The sequence below is a fragment of the Chroicocephalus ridibundus genome, chromosome 5 (genome assembly GCF_963924245.1).
Source record: "Chroicocephalus ridibundus chromosome 5, bChrRid1.1, whole genome shotgun sequence".
Taxonomy (NCBI): Eukaryota; Metazoa; Chordata; class Aves; order Charadriiformes; family Laridae; genus Chroicocephalus; species Chroicocephalus ridibundus.
The window spans coordinates 48,394,974-48,418,486 of NC_086288.1; the positions used below are offsets into that span (position 1 = coordinate 48,394,974).

A 23,513-nucleotide genomic window follows, 5' to 3' on the forward strand; every position below is an offset into this window, starting at 1 on the left:
TTAGCAACCACATGCTTCTGTCTCTCAGGAAGCAACAGCTGAGACAGTGGGGCAGGGAGAGCTGGCGTGCATATTTCTGACCCCTTCCACTGTCATCTGGCTTTTTCCAGAAATTAAACAATGCTGCTTTATTTTTACCCTCTAGGAGATGGATGGCATGTTTAGAGGCAGGGATAACAGTGAAATACACACTCTGAAATTCTCAGCATCCTCCATCAACACCAGAGCCTGGAAAAGGGGTGTCACTTCCCAAATGCCAGTGGCAGTAGGCACACGGAGCAGCATGGAAGGAGTTGGAAGGAGAGCAGCAGTTCGGCACAGGCTGTGGAAGCAAGCAGGACATCTTCGATACTTGCACAAATTTGAATGTATTAAACCTCTTTGAAATAACACTGCATTTGAGAACTTTCCCCACCTCCAATGCTCAACCGTGGAAGCGATGGGGAAATCTGAGCCACCTGAGTGGAAAAGGAGGGTACTCCAGACAGACCAAACCCATGAGAAGCCAGGCCTTTGTTTTGCTCTCTGCCCCCAGCAGCCAGTACAAGTTCAGGGTGATGAAAGAAAAGCCTCCATGTATAAGACTGAACCTCACTGTGGAAACTGAACCCAGCCTAGATTGTTGTTCAGCATTTTTTTATCATTTAATAGCATTTCACGGGGCTGGTTCCCACTAATCTCACCCTCCCACCCCTAGGAAACCTGATGCTATTTCCTCCTGGATCCCCAAGCACCGCACAGATACCAATGTTTGCAAACCTCTTCCCACACCTCTTTGCTGCACAGAAAAACCTGTCTGGTTTAACAGGGAAAGCGAGGTGTAGAGAAGTAAAGAGGGTAATTCCTGTGCATCCCTATACTGTAAAAGAAATGCTTTACCTTGCCAAGGCAGTGGGAAGTATCGTTGTGCTCTTTAAGGCAGTCACAGAACTGCTCAGCATCTGCTAAAAGCTTCTGGCAATTTTCCTTGCCTGCAAATGAAGAATGGTAGCACGCTTCAGCACAAATATTCTGTGTTATAGTTTACCCGCGTGTGCCAAGCACAAATGATATCAATCCACAACTCCATAAATTCAGGGTGATCCGGGTGTTCATGTGATTATGAGCAATCTTCCCCGAACAACCAGACTTCTCCTCTCTTACTGAGGAGGGCCAGAGCCATCGCAGAGCCGGCAGCACAAATCCATCAGCGTTTGCGCTGCGCAGCATAAAGTCACTACAGACAACTAGACACTACAAGCAATTACAATTTTAATTGCAATGCTCTACTTGTGTGATATGTGACGTCAGGATGCTCTGATCTCATGTTACACATGTTTAATACCCCTGGGTGTAAGCGCCTTTTAGATACATATATCTACCTATATGTAGGTGCTGATTTATTTATTTTTCAAAAAAACAACCCTGATGTGGTGTGTGGCTATATTGAACTCAGTCATTAATCACACTAAACACTGTTTCTGACTCCCAAAGAATAAGGAATGGAATGGAACGGAACAGAAAGGAACGGAACGGAACAGAATAGAATAGAATAGAATAGAATAGAATAGAATAGAATAGAATAGAATAGAATAGAATAGAATAGAATAATGAAGAGTAAATTACAACAAAGAATATAATTATGTCTTTTCAAAGCAGCCGACTAAAACCAGCAGATTGTAGTCCTTCTAGGACGGAGTTACAACAGAGCAGGTCTCTGCACAGTCAGACATCCACGGTGTACCCAGTACAATGCACCCCTCACCCCTTCAGATCACAAAGAAAAAAAAATACATTTTGGCTAAGACAGAGCATAGCAAAAGTCTCATTTCTCCCCTTCTAGCCTGGTGAATGCCATGGTGGTGCATGCTCAGTCGGGTTGTACAGGACGAGATCAGCCACCTGGCTACGCATCACACCCTTGGTACCACTGGGCCACGGTTTCAGAGCCAGCTGGGTGCAAAAATACGATAGTAAAACTGTCAGTCTGAAGAGAAAGCAGCGGGAAAGTTTGAAAGAGCCAAGAGAAGCTGGGTAATAGGGATTCCCACTTAAATATTTATTTGGAGAAATGACCGCATTTCACATCCCTTGGAAACACATTGAATTTCAAAGCCAGCTGGAGAGGCACATCAATTTTGGAGCCCTGAGCAGGACTGACCCTTCAACAGCAGGTTGTTCTGCACTTTGGGTTTGTCTGGATATCTGGCTGGAGATGTGAGTGGCCCCATCCTCCTAACAGAAGAACAAACAGCACCCTCTACTGCCCTCTAAAAAATTACCAAAAGCACAATGTTATCAAATTTAATCGCTGCAGCTTTGGACTGTGGTGAGCAGTACTCAGACAAAATGTGTATCAGCAAGAAAAAAGAAAAAAAGAGGGAAAAAAAAACCTGTTCTAGGCAGGTGCACCTCAGACTCATCCTGTCAATATAATTCAGCTTTAAACATTAAATATAATCATGGTTCTGCAGGGCCAATGTATCCCAATAAAACCATTTTTTGGGGTGACGGCAGGGAAAATCTGGGGGAAATTAGACTGCTTGTTCTCCTGGGGTGAGTGCAACAGGACCTGGGGGGAATTCATCCCCGAAGAGAGAGGGAGGGAGGGAGGGAGGGGGGGAGGGATGGATGGATGGATGGATGGATGGATGGAGTGATGGATGGATGGAGTGATGGAGTGATGGATGGAGTGATGAAGGGGAGGGACGGCTGGTGGATCTACAGTGATTTGGGGGACTTTGGGGGTGTTCTGGGTGCTGGGGGCAGAGAGGAGCCACCCAAGGTGAGGGGAGAAGCCTGCAGTTACTAGTCACTGCTGGGCAGACACTAAGCTGTTACTAGCAGTTACTAGTAGTTACCAGAGCCAGCCAAGGGGAGGGGAGGGGCCTGCAGTTACAAATAGTTGCTGGGCAGATATTTGGCCGTAACTAGTAGTTACCAGGCAGTTACTAGTAGTTACTAGGGAGACACTAAGCTGTTACTAGTAGTCACTAGTGGTTACCAGGCAGTTATTACAATGTTACTGGACTCTTACGAGTAGTTACTGAGCAGTTATTAGGCAATTACTCATCTCTTACTAGTAGTTACTGGCCAGTTATTAGATAGGTACTAGTATTTCTGAGGCAGTTACTAGTAGTTGCAAGGCAGATACTGAAATGTTACTAGTGGTTATCAGAGCCACCCAGGGTGAGGGGAGAGGCCTGCAGTTACTAGTAATTGCTAGGCAGATATTTGGCAGTAACTGGTAGTTACTAGGGAGACACTAAGCTGTTACTAGTAGTTACTGAGCAGTTATTAGGCAGTTACTCATCTCTCACTAGTAGTTCCTGGGCAGCTATTAGACAGGTACTACTATTTCAAGGTACTAGTATTTTCAAGGCCAGGCTGGATGGGGCTTTGAGCAGCCTGGTCTAGCAGGAGGTGTCCCTGCCCATGGCAGGGGGTTTGGAACTAGACGGTCTTTAAGGTCCCTTCCAACACAAGCCATTCTATGATTCTATGATTTCTGAGGCAGTTACTAGTAGTTGCAAGGCAGACACTAGGCTGATACTGGTAGTTACTAGTAGCTATTGGGCAGTTGTGAGGCAGTTACTAGTCCCTAGTCAGGCCGCTGAGGGGGAGGCCTGGGCCGGGCCGGGCGCAGGGCAGCCAGCGAGGGTGGGCTGAGGACTGGTGGGAGCAGCTGCGGGTGCCAGTGGGCCCGAGGGGCCGGTGAGGTGAAGGCGGCCGCGGGAGGAGCTCCGCCCTGGAGAGGAGGCGGCGGCCGGGGCCCGTAACGGCGTACCGGCCCTGAAAGTCCCGCCGCAGCCGCGCTGCCCTTAAAGGGCTTCAGAGGCGGCAGCAACTCCTCCCTGCCGACAGCGCCGGGGCCATGGCGGCGGAGCGGGGCGGGAAATCATCCCCTTCGCCTCCTCTCGCCGCCTTCCGCCGCGAAGGTGAGTGAGGCCCGGCCCGGCCCGGCCCCAGCGGGACCGTGAGGGGGAAGGTGGTGAAAAGTAGCTGTCAGACCACGGCAGAAACGTGGTAAAGCGGCTCCCTCTGTGAAATAAAGTATGTTCTCGTGGTGCCTTTGTGATAAGGCCTTTGATGGCAAAGGTAGAAATTAATGAGGAGCGAAATGCAACGAGGGTCTTGTCTGTATTTTGAACGTGGAAGGAGTAGGGAGGGTATCTGCAATAGGTCCAAGCTGTTTGATATGCAGCTTTTAAAAGATAGTCTTATATTTAATTCTTCAGTGCAAAGAGATCTTGCTGTAGCTTCATAAACTAATCTCATGCTTATGGGACAGTAAGATGACAAACAGGTTACTTTTATACACCAGACCTGTGATGTGGAGCCCTGGAATTGAATCCTATGGTTGTGGCTCAGAAGTGATGGGAGCTTTCCGTGCCCTCTCCTTCTTAGGTAATCTCTCCTGAAATCAAGCAGATGGCACCCAAAAAAAAAGTCTTGAGCTTCCAGAAATGCCAAGTTGTTCATAATGGGTATAAAATACTAGCACGTTGAAGGGCTTTGGTCAGCAGTTTATAAGCATGGATTATTCAGTTGTATAATGAAAACTGAGTTTAAAAAAAAAAAAAAAAGCCACACACTTAGCAATGCATAAACATGGGCTTTGTTAAATATGGAAAACATCCTTTAACAGCAGATTTCCCCATTGTCAGTTAAATTTAGTAGTATTCTTGAACAGAAATAACTCTGGTAGAATGAATCTGTTTAAAAAGCTGGCAGCTATTTTAAGGAAGAAAAAAGCAACACAAGTATCTATGTTCTTCAAAGGAATATACTTGGGGAAAGCTAGGAATGTGGTCTTGCTATGTTTAGGTTTAAATTCCATTTTTCACACATTTCTTGAACTGAGTTGTCGCGTTCCTGAAATCCAAAATGTGCTTTGGTGCAATAAGGCCTTTAATTTAAAAGTACTTTGACCTCCTGGGAATTTCAAGGGATTTTAGGAGTCTGAAGGTTGTGTTTCTTAAATTCTCAGTGTTTAGAGGTAGCGCGCACCCTTATTTTTAGTGCACAGCTGGTACAGGTTTTGTTGTGACCCAGACACAGCAAGGATTGCTGGTTATGCTTGTCGGTAAATACCTGTGCCAAACAGAGCTGTAGAACTGGATATTACGGGCAATTTCTGGTTTGATAGCCTGTTGAGGAAGGAGGGTATCCTGTTCTTAAATATGAAATTAGTAGTAACTTTTGGCTTTGGAAATTTTCTGTGGCAACAGTTCTTGCTAATTTCTTCACAGGCACACAACAGGGTTGTTTGGGTTTTTTTGGTTTCATTTAGCCTAAGGGTTTCTTTTGACTCAGTGTCAACAAGATAAAAACCCATGGTACCTGTAAGAGTGTAGTTAATCTGTAGTTACAACTATGCATCCTTTTTCAAGACTCAGTATATAGCTCTCTCATGTTATAAATGACTAATTTTCCCCTCTCCCTCCTTTTCTATTCTACACATCCTCACTTACCGGAGGTGGGGGGGGGAAGAGTTGGGTACCAATTCACTGACTAGATGTTTCTCACCCAGCATTCCACAAGCCCACCTTAAATAGCATTGAGCGTAGGGTGAGAAATAACGTTGCACAAACTGCTATCATACAATCATATGGGAGCATTTATATGTCAGAAGAGAGCCGGGCAGAAGGGTAAGTAACTTGTCTTAACCTGCCCCAGAGAGTTTGCAAAGTGGGGATTGGGAGGTGGATTTCTTATGTGTTCTTAAGACCCAAGGAGAGTTAAACCACAACAGAGTGGAAAGGAAAAAGGGTCTGTTGTCCTAAGGAAATAACTTAATGCCTGGCAAGGAAACTAACAGCTTATCCTGCAGTGTCTAATACATTAGATTCTCATTCAGAAGGAACCAGACACTCCGCATAGACTTAATCAGCCTTCAGTTGCACCCTATTCCCATTTTGACGGTGTGTTTCAAGAAGTACAGCTGGATCAAACTATACTCACAGAAATTTTTAAAAAATCAGAAATTTGTTTTCTGAAATCCTGAGCAATATATTACAGTAAAAGTTATTTGACACTTAGCAACTTTTTTTGCTGGTAAAAGCAGAATAGTTGATTCCAGTCTGCTTCAGCTGTGGCAGGCTTGTCCAGCTCTTGTGGGTGTGATAGGATCAGAGGTCAGTGTGATGTTCAGCAGAGACAGAAAAGTGGAAACAAGAGGACTTGAACCAACAGGGAGAAAAGAGAATCAAGGAACTGTATTGTCAGAAGGAGACACTGTAATTTTATTAGTAGTGATTGATATATTGTACTTCAGTCTTAATGCTTTAAAATATTTTCTCTGTCCTGGCTGAGGTCAGAGCACTAAGAGAGCAAAGTGTCTTGCTGCTTGCTCACCCTGGGCAAAAAGGGGAGCATTATGTTTCCACATGAATTGCAAGCTGCTTCTGTTGTGTGTCAAGGCAGATGACAGATCCAGCTGGCCATCAAGGCTTTTAGCACTGTTTTGGTTTAGTTTGTGCGTTTGAGAAGATTTGGGCAATGCTAGGTTTAACCCCTGTTTTGTTAGTGTAGTTGTACGCTTCAAAGGCCTGGTGCATGTGTACAGGCCTACCCATGTGTCTTAGTCAAGTCTGCAGTACGTGTAGTATTCAAAGATGCATATAAATGCTTGTACGTTAACTTGTTATGATATTCTCTGGGGAAAAATCTTACAGTTTGTGTGATGAAACTAGTTTATGGAAACAGTGCCAATATTAACAGCATTTGTTTCCAAACAAGAGTGCAGTTTGGCATTTTTTTATAACCAGCTGAGCTTTCAAAACAAAACAAAATAATTCAAAAGGATATTCAGGGACTACACTCGCTGAGAAAATGAAAATTTAGTGCTACTACAGTATTGTTTCCTTGGAGAAACATCTTTCACCTAACAGCAGAAATCAAAATCTGTCTGGTTCAGCCTCCCTTCCTCGTATAGGAATACAGTGCTGTAATACCAGAGTTCAGTGTGTTTGGTAAGGGTTTTTAAGTTTGTTATCTTTGCCTGCCCTTTCTAAGTTGGGTATCTGTGGATATCTGAGTTTATTCCTAAGATTGCTTTCTGACTGCTGCTGTGCAGTGACCATGCTTTCCTGCTGTACCACAACCAAGAGTGAGTGGGTTTCAGTGATCCTGTTTGCCTGCAGTTTCAGACAGCTGATACTTTTAAGCATTCAAGCTTTTGTTCATCTTTCATCCTGTTACAGAGTAGGAATGTGATTGCCTGATTACAAGCAATAGAGTTTGCACATCATGTAAAGTTACAGCCAGTCAGCTGAGATGAGATAACTGACTGCGTGCAGGCTCCTGCCTTTCTTACTTGCAGAATAAAGCAAATTACTGCAGCGCACGTGATTTAAATTAACCTGTTTTACTTTGCAGCTGGGACAGGCTTCAGCATGCACACTCAGTTACTGGGAGGCTGACAGGTGGTAGCCTGGTGAGGTGCGCTAACCCCTGCTGTTTGTGCGGATGTGCCTTGGAGAGAGCCATGTGAAAATAAGAAAACATGTGGGTCAATATTTGCTCTTGACAACTTGCAGTTGCTGAACTTGATTCATGTATATCCATCTTTTTCTCATTAAAATGCTATGTTTGCCATTGGCATTTGAGGGCAGAATTTGGCTGTGTTGTTTTGTGGGTTTAGTACCTTGAACTTAAAACTTTATACCTTTGCCTTAAGGGATTTGTCTAGCCTAGACTTTACTACATTATTCTGCTTTCTGTCTTCTCTACCCTCAAGAATGGGGAAAGAAAAATTAATAATAGACTAAAGCTGGGAGCATTTCCTTTTTAATCAAGTGGTAGAAAAGCCTGGGCTGAACAGGCTTTTTTAAATTACCTGGTCTCTGATATTTTAATTAATGTTAGTATTTTTCCTACCACATTTATACTGCCCTGAGGAAAGCCTTTTTTTCCCTGCCTTTCCTACGTGGCATGCCACAAAGATTCCTCTACAATTAACCTAATAAAAGTAAGAAAAGAGATAGCAAAGGTTTCAAGTTGAAAAGACATTCTCAAAATCTCAAGCAGTAAAATATACATGTACGATAATGTTAAAATATCCCTGAGCCTTCTCACTTCAGTGTTTCAATGCCTTAATTGAATTGCTGTTCCACTGCAGAAGATTAAAAAAAATAATAAAAAAAATTAAAAATGCTGAGTGTGCTTCTAGGATCGTAACTAAGAATCGAGAAAGAGTAAGCAAATCATTGTCATTCAATGCAGACACTGAGTCTGATTTATTATTATTAGGCAACCTGTTCTGTTCCAGATTTCCAAAATCCGCCTCTGTTATTTTGATTTTTTTTCAATTTCTTTAAATTGCTTCTGTTTTCTTGTTAAGAGATATGCTGAGCACCTGCAGTTTCCACTGTCTTCTCAATGCCCATATTTCAGTGTTTGAACATTAAAACAATCAAGTTGATCTTCATTTAAGGATGTGTTCCTCATTGCCTATTGATTGCTCCTCATTCTGTATTGATTTAGGGTGGGTTTATTCTCTACATTAAAAGAATAATTGTATAAAACACATCTCTGGAAAAGTATTTTTATAAATGTTAAATGAATGAGCAAAAATATAAATATAATGGATATCACCTGGATATTCAGGTGATGCTTGATGTTCTCTGTCTTCGCTCAGCTATGTTATTCGCTATTATGTCAGACTGCTCTTAATTTTACTTCATATGAAGTATTTAGCTTCTGTGTCTTCTGAACGGTCTCAGAAGATGCCAGTCAGAAAATTATACCAATAAAAAGTATGCTGGGTTTTAAGCATACATTCATTGTTATGATCTACCTCTGCTTTCATAACAGATTTTTCTATTTACTTAGACATTTTTATAAGTCATGTTAGAGATAACAATGACAAGTCATTTTTACAAGAGTGAAAGTGGATGTGTTTAGGAAACTTTCCTTGCACCAGTCTTTAAAGTTTGAGTGGTTTTTCGGTAATTAATAATCTTCAGTGATTCATGGCTTGCCTTAATGATGGAGGCTGGTAACAGTGAAACAAATTCATTAAAACATTAGACCTGAATCAAATTATTAGGTTACATCTCAATCTCAAGCTTCGAAGGTGGCATCATAAAAAAGAAAATTATGAAGCAGAACTCCAAGTGTGACTTAAATAGAACACTGACTTAGAAGGAACAGTAATGCAGCACATACACTGACTGTGTTTCTTTGAAGAAGAGTAGAAGATGTCATCAGTGTGCCCTGTGGTTTGCTTCTCCAATCTTTGGAAAAAAAAATATCTGAAAACATACTCATTTTTTCCTGTGGATCCATGTTATTTTCTTTAACTACTGACTATGAATTAAGATTACACAGCATTTTATCCCTTCTGTATCAGGTATATGTTTGCCATCTGGAATGTGAAGGTCATAACTCCTCCGAGGCTGGGTTGACCGCAGATCAGGACAACCTGTCTTTGCTACTTGTGCTCAGGGCTGGCTATATGTACCTGTCTACAGCCGTAGCTCATCAGGCTCAACATTCCAGTGTACTCTGATCCCTCCGAAGTTGAGCTGGTGATCCCTGCGAAGTTGAGCTGGTGTTACTGACTTTGACTAGGACCCCATGGGACTTGCAGTCTCTGGAGGCCACAGCACCATTAGAAAGAGGAACAATTCCCTCTGTTACAGAAGTGTGGAGCAGCCACCATAAAATCACAGAATGGTTAGAGTTGGACGGGACCTTAAAGATCAACTAGTTCCAATCCCCCTACCACAGTGAGAAGTTATAGCGGAGGTGCGTTGTATTGGCAGTAACTCTACTAAGTCCTTTTCAAAAGGTAACTTGTAAAATGCAGCTTAGATGGGAAGGGTACTTTCTCTGATACTTTCTACTTACTTCATACTTAAATAGCAAGATGTTGGCACCTGGAGTCACTTACAAAAGCACTTGGTTTGAAACACTTGTTTTCTAAGAAAACCAAGGAACTTAGATCAAGGATGTTCATACCCTAACTGAACACAGAAATTTAAAGTGATGCTGTTTATGCCAATTCTGTTGTTTAGGATAATACTGAAAGGACCCATCAAAGTGAGGAACAGTTATGTTCATAAGAATTAGTTTTCACTCATCCCTTTGCAGTAGGTAACTAATTTCTCCCGTGATACTGTTGCAGGAATCAGAGATGCACAGAAATGAAAACCAGAGTTTTCAAGCTTAAATGCCTAGATACAAACGTACCTACATTTAAGGGCATTGATAGAATTTAACAAGTAGGCAGCACACCTGAGAGTAGACCCAGGGCCTCCCAGTCATACCCTATCACTGAACAGTTTGGGGTTTGTTTTGCTTTAAGTCACTTTTGGATGCAACTGAGTAACATCAACAGTTAAATCCTCCTTTCCATAGATATCTGTATATTTGATGTTCACTTTCTTGATCTCGTCCTTAGGTCTCGAGTGAACTGTTTTTATTGTAGTCCTGCAATGCGATTTTAACACAGGCATCCAGAATTACCAATAATTATATATGTTTATAAATCCACACTACTAAAACAGTTATTTGTGTGGGTGGGGAATGAGTAGTGGGATAGCAACCTGTCTTAGCATTCATTTGAAACATTAGCAGAGCTGGTGCGTCCCTTTCTCTTGAGATATGCATGAGATGAGTTATTTAACACCCAGATCATTTTGAATTTAGCATCAGTAAGGAGCTCTCTCTGGCTCGGTAAGGAGGGCGAGGACTAAATGGGCAGGGAGAACCAAAGCATTGTTTAGGGCAAGGTTGCATGATATTGCAGTCAGTGTTCATTTATTAATTCTGCAGACTGTATAGGAAGGCAGCTTTCCAATCTGTATCTGGTATTGGGAGCACTTGGCACGGCAGATACTTGGAAGCCCAGCAAGGGCATGGCTGTTCTGATATTTTGTGGAGGTACTATCTAAGTAAAGTAACTATGAGGGTGTCTGGGAAACAATCTAGTACTGAATCAGACTGGGATTCCTGGTAAGCTTGAGTAATAAAGCACAAGAAGGCAGCCAGCGTTTTTGCTGCATGAGAAGTTGCATGTGTATTTCATTAGAAAACAGTGCCTGAAGACAGACAGCGATAGTGCTGTCTGGTTTCAGGTAGGTTTCTCAAACTTTGTCATAGTGTGGAAATATAACCAGCCTTTACCATCTCAAATCAACCTACCTTGTCCCATTTCTCTGTCCAGAGGGATAAGCTATCTTTCCAGCCTCATCCTCTCTTACCTCCTCCCACCTTTGTCTTCCTTCTCTGTTAGGACTCCGTAGCCTCTGCAGCGTATCTGAAATGTGAATCTGATTGTAAAGCAGCCCTTTATTAAAATGCTCAAGTATCTCAGATGACTACTATAGATTAATAGTGTTACAAAACTGAGAAGGAATACAGATTGACGTTAGTGCTTGTGTGTTTTGGTTTTTTTGCATTTTGTAGGCATTTTGATTGGCACTGTGAGGGTAATGAGACACTGGAACAGGTTTCCCAGGGAAGCTGTGGATGCCCCATCCCTGGAGGTGTTCAAGGCCAGGCTGGATGAGGCTTTGAGCAACCTGGTCTAGTGGGAGGTGTCCCTGCCACTAGAGTGGGGTTGAACTAGATGATCTTTAAGGTCCCTTACAATCCAAACCATTCTATGATTCTAACTAAAAAAAAATATTTTTGGTACCTATTCTGAGTCCTAGACTTTAAGCTCTTGAATCGTATTAAGAGCTGAAGTAATCATAAGGAATACTATAGTGACTGCTGAGAATTAGTAGTCAAAAAAATAAAAAATATTTTATTCCTTTCTTTGAAAAAAGAAGTGAAAACTTCACCTGTTTTTCTGGTTTTCCCTTCAGGACTATGCTAATTCTAACAGGTTGTCACGAAGGGTAGCAGTTGTCTCCCAGGTATGCTTTCTTTGGCCTTGACAGTCCAACAACAGCAATATTATCTGTATGTGCGAATATCTGCTTTTTTTTTTAAGGACAGCTTATAAGTAGTACATTCATGGAAGTCTAGACTGTCACATTTTCTTTCTGGGCATACAACTGAAGCATACTGAAGCAGGAAGACGTTACCTGACTTACCGGATGGAGTTTTCCCTTTATGCCGGGGTGGTACTTGAATGCTCATTTCCCATTCTATCTAATCAATCAGCTTTGACAGGTACATTTCTCAGCCCAGTTTCCTCTGAAAAAAAATATTTCTTAAGAGCTTAGGAAGAGTACTGCAAAAGCAAATGGGTGGGGCTACAATCTACCGGTGGGGCAGATGGTGTATTGGTGAGCTGATAATTATGTTTGCTTGAAATGAGTGTGTAAATGCATGTGGTTAATGCATGCAGCCTCGTGTTTTCCCATTTCTGTGCATCCTTTTGCTGTGGTCAGTGCCACCTTAAATGGGTGCAGAAGCTCTTTTTTTTTTTTTTTTTTTTTTTTTTTTTATGCTTATCCTATACCCACTAGAAATGGGCTCTAATCCTTCCTGGTTCTTCTAGACACATAAAAATGAAGAACTGCACTCTTATTTTCAGCCCTGTGTCTTCATGTAAATGGGGCACCCTCAAGACTACTGAAGCCCCAAAGCTAATCATTTTAATCTACCATATGAGACCCTGTGTCTTTTAGTGACAGCCTTACCTGATGTTAACACCTGTAAACACCAACAAAGCTGGATCACCTGTGCTTTCAGAAGCCATGCTGCCCAGGACCAGTCCTTGCAATATCGTTACTGTGAGGTGACAGTGAAAACAGGGCCGTTACTGAAGAGAGGTACCAATTTGGTTGATGAGATTTCTAAGCCAAAAGGCCAGAGGGACTTGTTAACAGTGCTCCACTCCTCCCATGAACATTGAGTTAAATCTTTGAGGAATCTTTGCACTTCCTTTAATGAGACCCTTTGAGTATCTGGAGTTAATTGGCTGCGCTAGAGTCACTTGGATAGCTCTTCTTAGCATTTCAGTAGGATCAGATTCATCCTTTGATTGCCAGAAACTCCTCATGTGTGCTGCTTCGCTTTGTGCATCCTTTTAGATATATAAACTGCTGTTAGTATTTGCTATTGCTATAGTATAGTTTTTCTTAGGATATCAGTGGACTTCACAAAACATGAGGTCTCAGAGCAGGTCTGTGGCAGTACCAGGTACCATAGGTTTCGTAACCTAGCTGAGAAAACTGTGGGAAGGGCAGACCAGAAGACCTACTAAGAATCACATGAGAAAATATTGCCATTGGGTCATTAGTAAATAGAAGGTGTGAGCTGGAGTGATATCTCCAGTCCAGATAGTCCAAAGACCTGTTTTTTCCTCTGAAGTATGGGCTGTTGACAAAAATAAACAGTTTTTTGGGGAATAGCTTAAAAGTAAAGGAAAAGCTACACTGAAAATTACTGGTTGACTTCATCCTGTGGCATGAATGTTTTTATCTTTTGTTAAAAAAAATAAATTAGTCTCATGCCTTGTATTTCTATAACATTTTTATCCATATCCATTTATTAAGGAGCCAATCCCTTTGTGACAAACAGTAGGTGATCTGTTCTGCAGTGAACCGTTTCTTAATAACAGAAAGTTGATTTGAACAGTTGTTCCAAAATTCATTATACCGGTACCTTTATTTAAATATTTTGGAGGCATAAAAATTACAAGGTCAGTATGGCAGTTCAGCAAGGCTACTGCTTTTGATTCATTCTCTGAAAATTTCAGTTTCCGATGGCATGGTTGCAAACTGTAAGGCAAGCTATTTCTTTAAAACGCTTTTCTTCGTTGCCAGGGAAGATGTTTTGTGAATCTGAAAGCTGAAGATCTTAAGTTCAGTTTAATATTTATAGAACTGGTTGCACACAGGCAGTGGTAGCATAGATTTCCCTGTGCTCTGTCATTTTTGTGTGTTGCAAATGGTCTTGAGGCATAGCTAAAAGGAGAAAGGGCAGACTTGTTCGTGACCCTTCTCTGGAAGTGAGCAGAGATGTGTCATTTAGCAAAGAGGCCTGTTGATGTGAGTGGTTGCCATTGGGAAGGAGTCTGCAGTTGCCCAGGCTAGACTGAAGACCATTTACGGCTTACTGCCCGGTTGGGATTTGAGTGAGAGACACATCAGTTTATTCCTGAATTTTATTTTACTCAGTTCACTGGAATACTATGTAGAAATAAGTTATCCAAGGCATATATATTTGCCTAAAAATCCACTAACTTTACAGAAAATAAAGACTTATGTTTATATGTATCAGTTTTCATGTGGTTTGAGGCTGAAATTACCAGATGAGGGTTTTTAAAAGTGGCTACCCAGCATTTTCAGAAGTGCTAGGTAGCTGTGCTTCCGACTGACTTGAGTATCCTGTACTGCTGCTGTATCCTTTTTGTGGATCAGGATGTTCTGTCCTAGTTCAGTCAAAGGAAAGCAGACAGGGTTATTCTGTGCTTCGCTGCATCGTACTGACAAAGCCGGAACTGAACTCCCAGGCTATTGCTAATATAATAGCAGGTGAATGCCAAGAGCTGCATTAAAACAGGTTATGTTACCATGCTCGTGCTTTGTATTCCCCAGCCAAGTTATTGTTTGGGAACGCTCCCTATTTGATGTGATACGTGTTAATAGTCATCTTGTGGCCACGCAGAAAACCTGAGCAGAGCAGCTCTTCAGGTTCCAAAATCAAGGCAAATGTTGTGAACTCCCTGTCTTTTTTTAGATCTCTCTCTCTCTCGGGGGAAACAAGTTCTTGGGCTTACAGTGCTACCACTGTTAGACTGAGGTAGGAAGCTTCACTGAGATTATTGTAGCTCTGCATTCATCACTGCTGACTCAGCTGTAAAAGCATAACCTTATCTCAAGAAAAGATAGAGCCAAAATAGAGGGACAACAGTGTTAGGTGAAAAACTGAAAGAGTTAATGAGAAATAGAAAACAATACTATAAAGAGAAAAGAGAACTAAGAAGATGTGATAAATTTACAAAGAAGAAAGAATCTGAGTAAGTCAAGTCCTGTCAACCTTTTTACGATGTTGAAGAATGAAAACAACTCTTATAACAATGAAAAGCAGTATTTAAAACTGTCCCTAGCATGTATATTAGTGCAATTCATCAGTTACTGCAAAATGCCATTGAGGACAAGGACACAGCAGGGTTCAGCATGGCTCCAAGAGTCACAATGGGAGTTACTTGGACAACCGTACTTCTGGTCTCTATAATCCAATCTTTTCATTGCAGTGGTCAGCCAAGAAGAAGGTGAATTAAAAACCCAATTTTAATTTCACGTTACGATGCTTTTTAGGGTTTTTTGTAGCATGTGCTTGATTGGGTTTTGTCTGACAAAAATGCTTTGCTGTTCACTGCTAAGTCAAGGAAAATAAGCATAGAATACTGTCCTTAACTAATATAAAGAAGTCTGTCTTTGAAACAAAGATCTGTTTTCCAGTGAAAGGTTATGCAAATTGAAATATAGCGAATACGGACCATGGTAGTAGTATTTCATAGATTTGTGTCTAGTTACATTGCAGTTTGGTTTTTGTTGTTTTTTTAATAGAGAATATTGTTCCATTTATCTTTCTCTAGGTAGCTATGTTTTTACTGTTCAATACACTTGAGCAAACTGGTGCAATTTTCCTCTGTAAGTGGCTTTTTCTGCTACAAACTTTGGCAGTTCATGCGTTTCAGGTGCAAGATGGGCTTTCAGCTAATGCCCAGAACCAAGTTATTGGATTTTCTTGTGTGGACTCAAGTTGTTCATTGTGGGGCTAAGCTATGTGAATCAGTAACTGTAGAATATTGAAGACTTCTAGATGACTTATACCACAGAATAACTACAGAATAAGGTTTCAGAAGCTTTTCTCATCTATTGAGCTGTTTCCAGACTTTCTTTAAACCTCTTCTTTAAGGACCGTTCCCTTATTTAACTAACTTTATGACCTAGTCCAGTAAAAATCCTCCTTTTTAGGCCATTAATCAAGTATTTTGGACACTGTGCCTTATTTGAAATGGACTGAAAACCAATGAAGAGTCTTTGTCTTCTCTGTTTTTAAGTCTAGGTACTCTTATAGTAATACTTCATGAGTTCCTGAGAGCAATACTGCCGTAAATAGGAAGATTTAGGTGGCTTTACAGCATTGTTTGGAAGCTACAAGGCATGGTGTGATTCAGTAGATGAACATTGGTTCCTTTGTCTTGTGCTATGTGTGAATATTCATGTGTTTTGATATTTTGTTTAAGCAAAGACACGCAAATATATCTTGTCCTAACTACTGGCTGATTTTTGTCTTTTTCTCTTTCTGTTTAGATGACACTTTAGATGAGGCAACAAGGAAAGACCTTTTCACCGACACTTTCTGTAAGGTTTGCAAGGCAGTGCTGCAGTTTGAGTCTCAAAGGGCGTCACACTATAAGGTAGGCTGGAAGGGAGGATTTCTCCTAGCAAGCACTGGGGCTTTGACTGGTTTGTTTTGAGTTTCTATGTAGTGTTATATAAGGCCACTTACAACTTTTTATAGTGTGTTTCCCTAAGGCCTATGCTAGGCTTAGACATTAACCAGACGTGAAAATGAAAATTGTGGATTCAGTACAGTGAAGGGCAATCACCTGCATATTGCAGCATGATTTTGGAAGGAACTGGGCAGGTTCAGGCCATGCTGTATGTGGGACTGAATCAGATCTGCGCCATGTGAGCCAGAATATATGTATGTCACAGGGCAGTGCTAGCTATAGAGGATCAAGGTCATGCCTTCTGATGCATCACCCAGTGATACACATGTGCTGCTCTGTGCACCAGTGTCTGCTTGAGGCAGGTTGTATGAATCATGCTGAAGGCATTTATTGGAACAACTGTGTGCCTTGGGATATGGCTGTAGACATGGGAAAGCATGCTTTATTTTGAAACTTGATCTTGAGGGTGTGCAAGTTTGCAGGCACAGACATTTCTGTCTTTTTCGTTTTCCTTGAAAAAGTTAAAGTTTAAAATGTCAGTTGCTGTCAGGAGTCTTTCTTGCTATTCACATTATTAAGACTCAGGCCTTGGAAGGTGTTGTGTTTCCTAGCTTTGATTTAACTTAGTTGTACAGTTGTACTGTCAGAACTTCACAGAGTTGAGACCCTGAATTTGATTTTCTATTTCATGGATCAAAATCCAGTTGAGGATAATGGATGCAATTGTTAAGTTACCTGACTTCGCCATTACAAAATGAACTGACTCTTTCTTCTCAGTTGTCCTTGTATTGTCTAGCCAGGTATGATAGGTCTTCTTTCTCTTTGATAATATTGTTATAATACCCTGCACTGCTCCTCAGAATCCTTAAAAGACATCTGAAAAGCATCAGGTAAGAGAAGACAAGTTACTTGTTTTGCTTTGTAGGTTACCACCGTATCACGTGGTGCCCACGTGTATAGTGTGGCACGTGGGTAAAGTACATGACAAGTGCGTGAGTTTGAAGGTTATGAGTTCAGAGGGAATCTAAGAATTAAAAAATAATTGCGTCTGAGGGAAGTGTACGTTAACACCCAGTTTTGGTTACCTGGACTATCGTATCATCAGTAGAAAGGTGTAGAAATCTCTGTAGACTCTAAGCGGGAAATACTTTAACTCAGCTTACAGGGAAACCTGTTTCTGTCCACTGACTGTATGGGGAGACTAGACTTCTTTTTTAAGAAGGTACGTTAAGTTGTGCTTCCTGTCATTCTTGTGTGTCACGGCATGGCGTGGCTGTCAAGTCCCCCGGGCACAGCAGACTTGCTCTGTGGCATGGCTGCATTCCTTTCCTTGCCTATTTTAGCATTCCTGTTTATAAGGGAACATATCAGGATTTTTGATTCCCCAAAGAGTTGAGAGTAGATGAGTCTGAGGGGTGTTTGAGGCAAAACTTATGAGTAATGCTAAGTACTATATTATTGATTAAAGTATAGCATTGTTACATGAGTTGGCATTTGTCCGCTTGTGGCTCTGCTTTATACAAATACAATTTGGCAAGTGTTGAAAGCAGTTTTTGATGAATGAAGTCCCAGTCACTGGATATGTCACTGCTTGGATCCTTATTACTGAAACAGGAATAATTCTGGTCTCTTCCCAGGGCAAAAAACATGCTCAGAAAGTTCATCATTACATCCAAATGCACAGGGAGGAAGATGAGAGGCAGGAGCATGGCAAACAAAAGAAAACGCATTGTGGGAATTTTCAGGTGACTGTTCCTGTTCATTGCTAAATAAAACGTTCCTTTGTATACTACAGTGAATGCTAGTAACTGAGCTTGCCCTTGCCTGGTTTCAGGTGGATGGGAGTGGAGCAGTGGACAAAAACAACTACTGCAGTCTCTGCAACATGATTTTTACTTCCCCAGTTGTTGCTTTGTCTCACTACTTGGGAAAGATCCATGCGAAAAAGCTGAAGCAATTATCAGGAGACCAAGCCCACGTGCCAGCACAGAGCATGCGGCCTGTTTCTGGTAAGAACTAAATAGTTTGCTTTGCATGTGTTTCCTTGTCACTCCCTGAAACAAACATATAGAAGTACCTTTCTACACTTGCCATGTCTCTATGCCTTTCTATTCTACCAAAGTCGTGGAGCTGTCATGTGGTGACTCCTTAGGTGAATAAACGAAAATATTACCCTGTGCAACTCTGAAGCCACGGAACCTTGCTTTCAAATTCCCTATCCTTCATTAACCAAAACTAAAGGCAAATATTTCTGATTTTTTATTAAAGAAAGGTGTTTATTGTTCTTCTGAGAATTCACTGCAGTCCCAATAAGATGTTCCTCTGCTAAATTAATATGATAAGAAATTAAAAAACAATTAGTCCACAAGCAACACTTAGCTGGTGTTAGTCCTGTACAAGCTGTTGAACTGTATTTAAAGATGGAGCATAGTGTGTGTGCTCTGAATCACCCTCTGCAGAGTAAATCTCTCTTCTTAGACTGCATAAGGACCTTAGAGTGACCAGCTATCAAACACAGCTGTTTTGTAGGTATCTAATGGTGGGGTTTCTGAATATTCTGGGACTGTCTTCCTTATCTGTACTTTCATATCCTTGCAAGGACTAAGATATTTTATAGTCTCTTGCAAGCAGTATAGCACCCAGCAGCTCTGTAGTTCTACAGTCACCTGTTTTGCTCCATGATTTGGCCTTTCATTTGCTGTGCTGTCAGAAGATTGATCCTCTACTTCCATGTCTCTAGCTTTACAGAAGCCATTGGGTAAGAAACCCTTGCTGCCTTCAAAAGCTGAAGAGTCTTCATCAACCTCCAACATAAGGTTGAAGTTAAATGATGCAGATAAGTACTGTAAGCTCTGCTGTGCTCCCTTCAATAATCCACTTATGGCCCAGCAGCATTATGTTGGTAAGAAACACAGAAGAAATGAAGCACGGAAAAAGATACTGGAGGAGCTGGGAGACAGAGCCATCCCTGCAGAATCCTGCACAAATGGTAAGCAGAACATGAGCAAGTATTACAAGCTCTGAGTGTAGCTCACATGCTCGGTTCTGATTTGTTCAACCAACTGCCTGAAATGATAGTCTTCTCCTGTGTTACAGAACAAGTTCATTTCTTCCTTTCTGTTTGGTCTATGAACTGCTAAAGTTCTGTCTCTCGCAGCTGTAGATTGGAAAATATTTCTTACTGATTTAGTGGCCCAAGTCCAGTCCTCACCAAGTTCTGCACTCAAATTCGAAGGATCATAGAAATAGCTCAGTCCCCTAAATCCAAGGCCAGGTTCAGTTGTATCTGCGTCATTCTTAAGATGTTCATCCACCTTGTTCTTAAAAACCTTCTGTGCTGGAAACTCCACAACCTTCATAAGGAACATCTCCCAGGACTTACCTTCGTGATGTTAAAACCTTCTACTGACATTGAACTCAGCTCTCTCTGACCACAGTGTATTTCTTCACTGTGCACAGAATGAGAAGCAGACACAAGAATTGAATCATTTGTTTCTTTTTTGTTTCATTCTTTAAATAATTGAAAACTAGTGTCATGTCTTCCCTTAATCTTTTATTCATGAAACTGATTGTTGTAATTATTTCAATCTTCCCACATAAGGAAATTTTTTTCCTAAACAATCATTGTTCTCTAGCCTCCCATCAGGACTGTATCCAGCTCAAGCACTATGTCCAAAACCAAGGCCCAGTTGCTGTGCAATTTTATTCATTTTGAGGGGGCATCATCTAGTCCCGTTCAAGAGAACTGTCAGTCCTTTCTTTAGTAAGAAATTCAAAACCCTACCTGATAGTCAAAAGTCATTGTTAGTGTAAAACGTGTCTCATTGAGTCATGCTATAATTTAAACAAAATAATACATTTTGTTGCAAAGCAATAGCTCATTGGAATTTATGCTGCATTTTGCTGATGGACGAAGCACTTGGGTTTTCATGGGGAAAAAGGTTACTCGCTGGTTTAAGAATACTTGGGTCTATGGATGATATAGCTTGTAGGAGAGGAGAAAATGGCAACCTAAAAAACATAAGGGCTTTCCTCACCTGACCTTACCTTATATTTGCCTGAGACTTCATGTACCATAGAATCATAGGGCTGGAAGGGACCTCTGGAGATCATCTAGGCCAACCCCCCTGCCAGAGCAGGGTCACCTAGAGCAGGTTGCATAGGAACACGTCCAGGTGGGTTTTGAATGTCTCCAGAGACGGAGACTCCACCACCTCCCTGGGCAGCCTGTGAATTCATAATGTACTGTATTGACAATTCCCTCAGCATCTTCACAGGGTTGAACCAACACTGCATTGAGCATTTGTAGGTAATGCTTAAACTGATCTTACTTTAATTATGTCTGGGCTGACTGGATTGGTATCTGTTGGTGCTTACTTTGGGTCAGGTATTTACAATAGTATTTAATTTTTCAGTACAGTTCATTCTCATCAGCACTTGGCAACAGTTTACTGGAATTACCTTGGATCACTTCAGTCATCAGAAATACTCTTTGTTAATATTTAAACTATGGTTACACTGCCCAGCTCCCTTCATAAGTATTATTCTAGTGTAAAATTGCAGCAGAGACTTTATATCTGTCTATAAAAATTGTTCATGGGAACATTATGTTAGGACTCTTGCATAGGATGGGATCGTGTTTGATCGTGATGGGATCGCTTTCAGTTTTGTCTTTCATTTGTAGTCTCTCTAACCTACAGCTTCCTCCTTTTCAGCTGTTGGAGTTGGTTATTACCTGTGCCCCGTATGTAATGTCATACTTACATCTGTAGAAACGTACCAGTCCCACGTGCAAGGAAATAAGCACCGGCTTAAGTAAGTCAATAAGTCTTTTGTTACTATTCCTCTCTAGTTTGTACTTTCACACTTTTTCATTTGCCCTGTTGTCTCCTGTTAAGTGACTGACTAGTTCATGGGGATTTTGGTTTTGTTTGATTTTATTTTTTTTGTTGTTTAGTTTACTGGTTTAAAGGGGTACTGTCCATTTAAACGTCGTATTTTGTGACTGAAATCCAGCCTCAGAGTTCCCACAGTTGCATCTTCGATGATAACCCACAGGGAAATGTCCTGAAACCTATATGGTTTTCCCACTTGTTTTGCTATCTGGGGGTAGCAGCACCTCTTTTGGTACAGCATCTTCAGTGCTCAGTCTAGAAGTAAATGGTCTGAACTTAAAGACTTCCACTGACAGGGCAAAAAAGACCTTAATCCGGAAAAGTGCCAAGTCTCCATCAATTGTGTTGCTTTCAGGTTTCACCAACATGTATCTTAAGTTTGGCATAAGATCATTTATGGAATAGATGATAGCTCTTGTACTTTCCCTTTTACCCAGAAGAGGGCTTGTAGACTGTGTAAATTGCAGAATGGATATCGTGGTGATTTATGATGTACTTTTTAGGGCTTGCTGTGCAAGTAGGCTATATACCAAAATTGCTTACATGTTAAGCATTTTAATAAGACAAGTTTTAAGTGAAGGCGCAATAATAATAGAACCACAAGAGACTGATGTAGAACTGATTTGATTTTAGATGTTTGTTTAGTTGACAGAATTAGAGTCCCCCAAAACAGGAGTGTAGGGAACTGCTACAGGCCTATCTATAGTTTAACGAAATGAATGTATAAAGCTGGTGTAAGGGGTAGGTCTTCAGAGCTGCCCTTCCCATGGGAGATATCTTTGTCATCTAACCACTTTATCTTCCAGCCTGAGGAAAGGGAGAGTAGAATATAAACTAATAGATAGTTTAGCCTTGGGAGCACATTTATCTTGTTTGGGGTTTTTACCAATCCAGGTTGGTTTTTTCTGTTCCGATTTGTTTCTGCTGTGGAGTCACAGTTTGACAGCAATTTTCAGTTTGCCTGAAATTACTGTACTGCAACTGTTCAATAGAATGAATCTCATAAAGAAATTAGTAACTTTATTACTTGACAGTCAGTATATAACGTAGTTGCTTCTTATCCGCAGCTAATGGGAGATTAGTTGTTACGAGAGAATCTTAAATTTTCATTTTATAAATGTATGCAGTCATTTTAAACGCATCTTATTCTTGCAGCGTCTGTGTCACAAGGAACTCATTTGGTCTTCATAAAGTTATTCTGGATTTTCAGTTTTCACAAAAAGTAGAATCTGTTCCATGTAACTTCAGCTTTACAGATAATGACTGTGTGTAACAGGGTCCATGCAGTTATACGGAACAACACACTTGGAATATGTTCTTTTGTAACTCTGAAAATAAGACTTTTTTTTTTTAACTCAACTGACGCTAAGCAAATTGGTCAGTATTAGTAACTAAGACTTTCTATCCAATTTATGCAGAGAAACAGTGCTTGTCAATCGCAAGAAGAAATCGAAGAAAACACATAGCTCCTTTCAAGATGAATTAACAGATTACGTTAAAGTTCAGAAAGCTAGAGGTCTAGAGCCAAGAAGGTGTTTAGGTAAAGAGGAAGACAAAGAGTTTCAAGATAAAAACATCAAAGGAGAAAGTGACCTCGGTGAGGTTGTATCTTCAAACTTTAAGTGTGAACAAGGCCAGCATTCCAGCCTTTTCTCAGAAACCCAGTCACCTACAAACACTGGGGAAAACAAATCGCCAAGCTGGCTATCATCTTATGAGCAAGCACTAGAAAAGACACACAATTATCGCTATAACAAGGGCTACTGTAAAGAAGAGCAGGCATCTGAGGTAGAGGTAGCCACCATCAGAGATAAAAGCTTCAGCCTATCGGTTGCAGAATCTAAAGATGGCTACAAACCTATGCTTGCTGAAACTTCTGCCAGCTCCTACGGAAAAGAACAGAAATTTCAGATAAAACATTTTGAGGTGGAAAAATACATCAGTGAAGAGATGAAGTATGAGAAAGAAGCCACAAAGCAGAAAAGGAAGACAAATAGTGAAGGTGCAGATTTTGGAAAAGAAAATGAGAAGCAAAAGAGAATTAAATATGAGATAGACTTGGTAAATGAAAAGAAATCAAGACCTTACAAAGGCAACGGACTGAAAGAAAACTCTACTGAGAAAGAGCGCAAAAAGCACAAAAAGGATAAAAAGAAGCCTCAGATAGATGTCAAAAGAGAAGAGGAGCTACTTTGGGCTGAATCTATCTTGGGATATTGATAAAGGTTTTGCTTAGCTTTAAGAAGTTGATTCTGTTTCTAGACTCA

General features: G+C 41.0%; 1 protein-coding gene across 1 annotated transcript; it reads left to right on the forward strand.

Annotated features, from left to right (window-relative positions):
- Nucleotides 1-3,796: 3,796 nt before the first annotated feature.
- KRCC1 (lysine rich coiled-coil 1) lies at nt 3,797-23,466 on the forward strand. Its single transcript, XM_063336300.1, has 7 exons — nt 3,797-3,917; nt 16,209-16,315; nt 17,989-18,096; nt 18,186-18,360; nt 19,092-19,340; nt 21,052-21,166; nt 22,665-23,466. The coding sequence occupies exons 1-7, from the start codon at nt 3,854-3,856 to the stop codon at nt 23,464-23,466; spliced, it is 1,620 nt and encodes a 539-aa protein (XP_063192370.1). The 5' UTR covers nt 3,797-3,853.
- Nucleotides 23,467-23,513: the final 47 nt, after the last annotated feature.

What these genes read in the sequence shown, in the direction of transcription:
- KRCC1 (XM_063336300.1), top strand. Translation starts at nt 3,854, where the DNA reads ATGGCGGCGGAGCGGGGCGGGAAATCATCCCCTTCGCCTCCTCTCGCC. An exon ending in CGCCGCCTTCCGCCGCGAAG is followed by an intron (nt 3,918 to 16,208) that starts GTGAGTGAGGCC and finishes CTTTCTGTTTAG; the next exon opens with ATGACACTTTAGATGAGGCA. An exon ending in TGCAGAATCCTGCACAAATG is followed by an intron (nt 19,341 to 21,051) that starts GTAAGCAGAACA and finishes TCTAACCTACAG; the next exon opens with CTTCCTCCTTTTCAGCTGTT.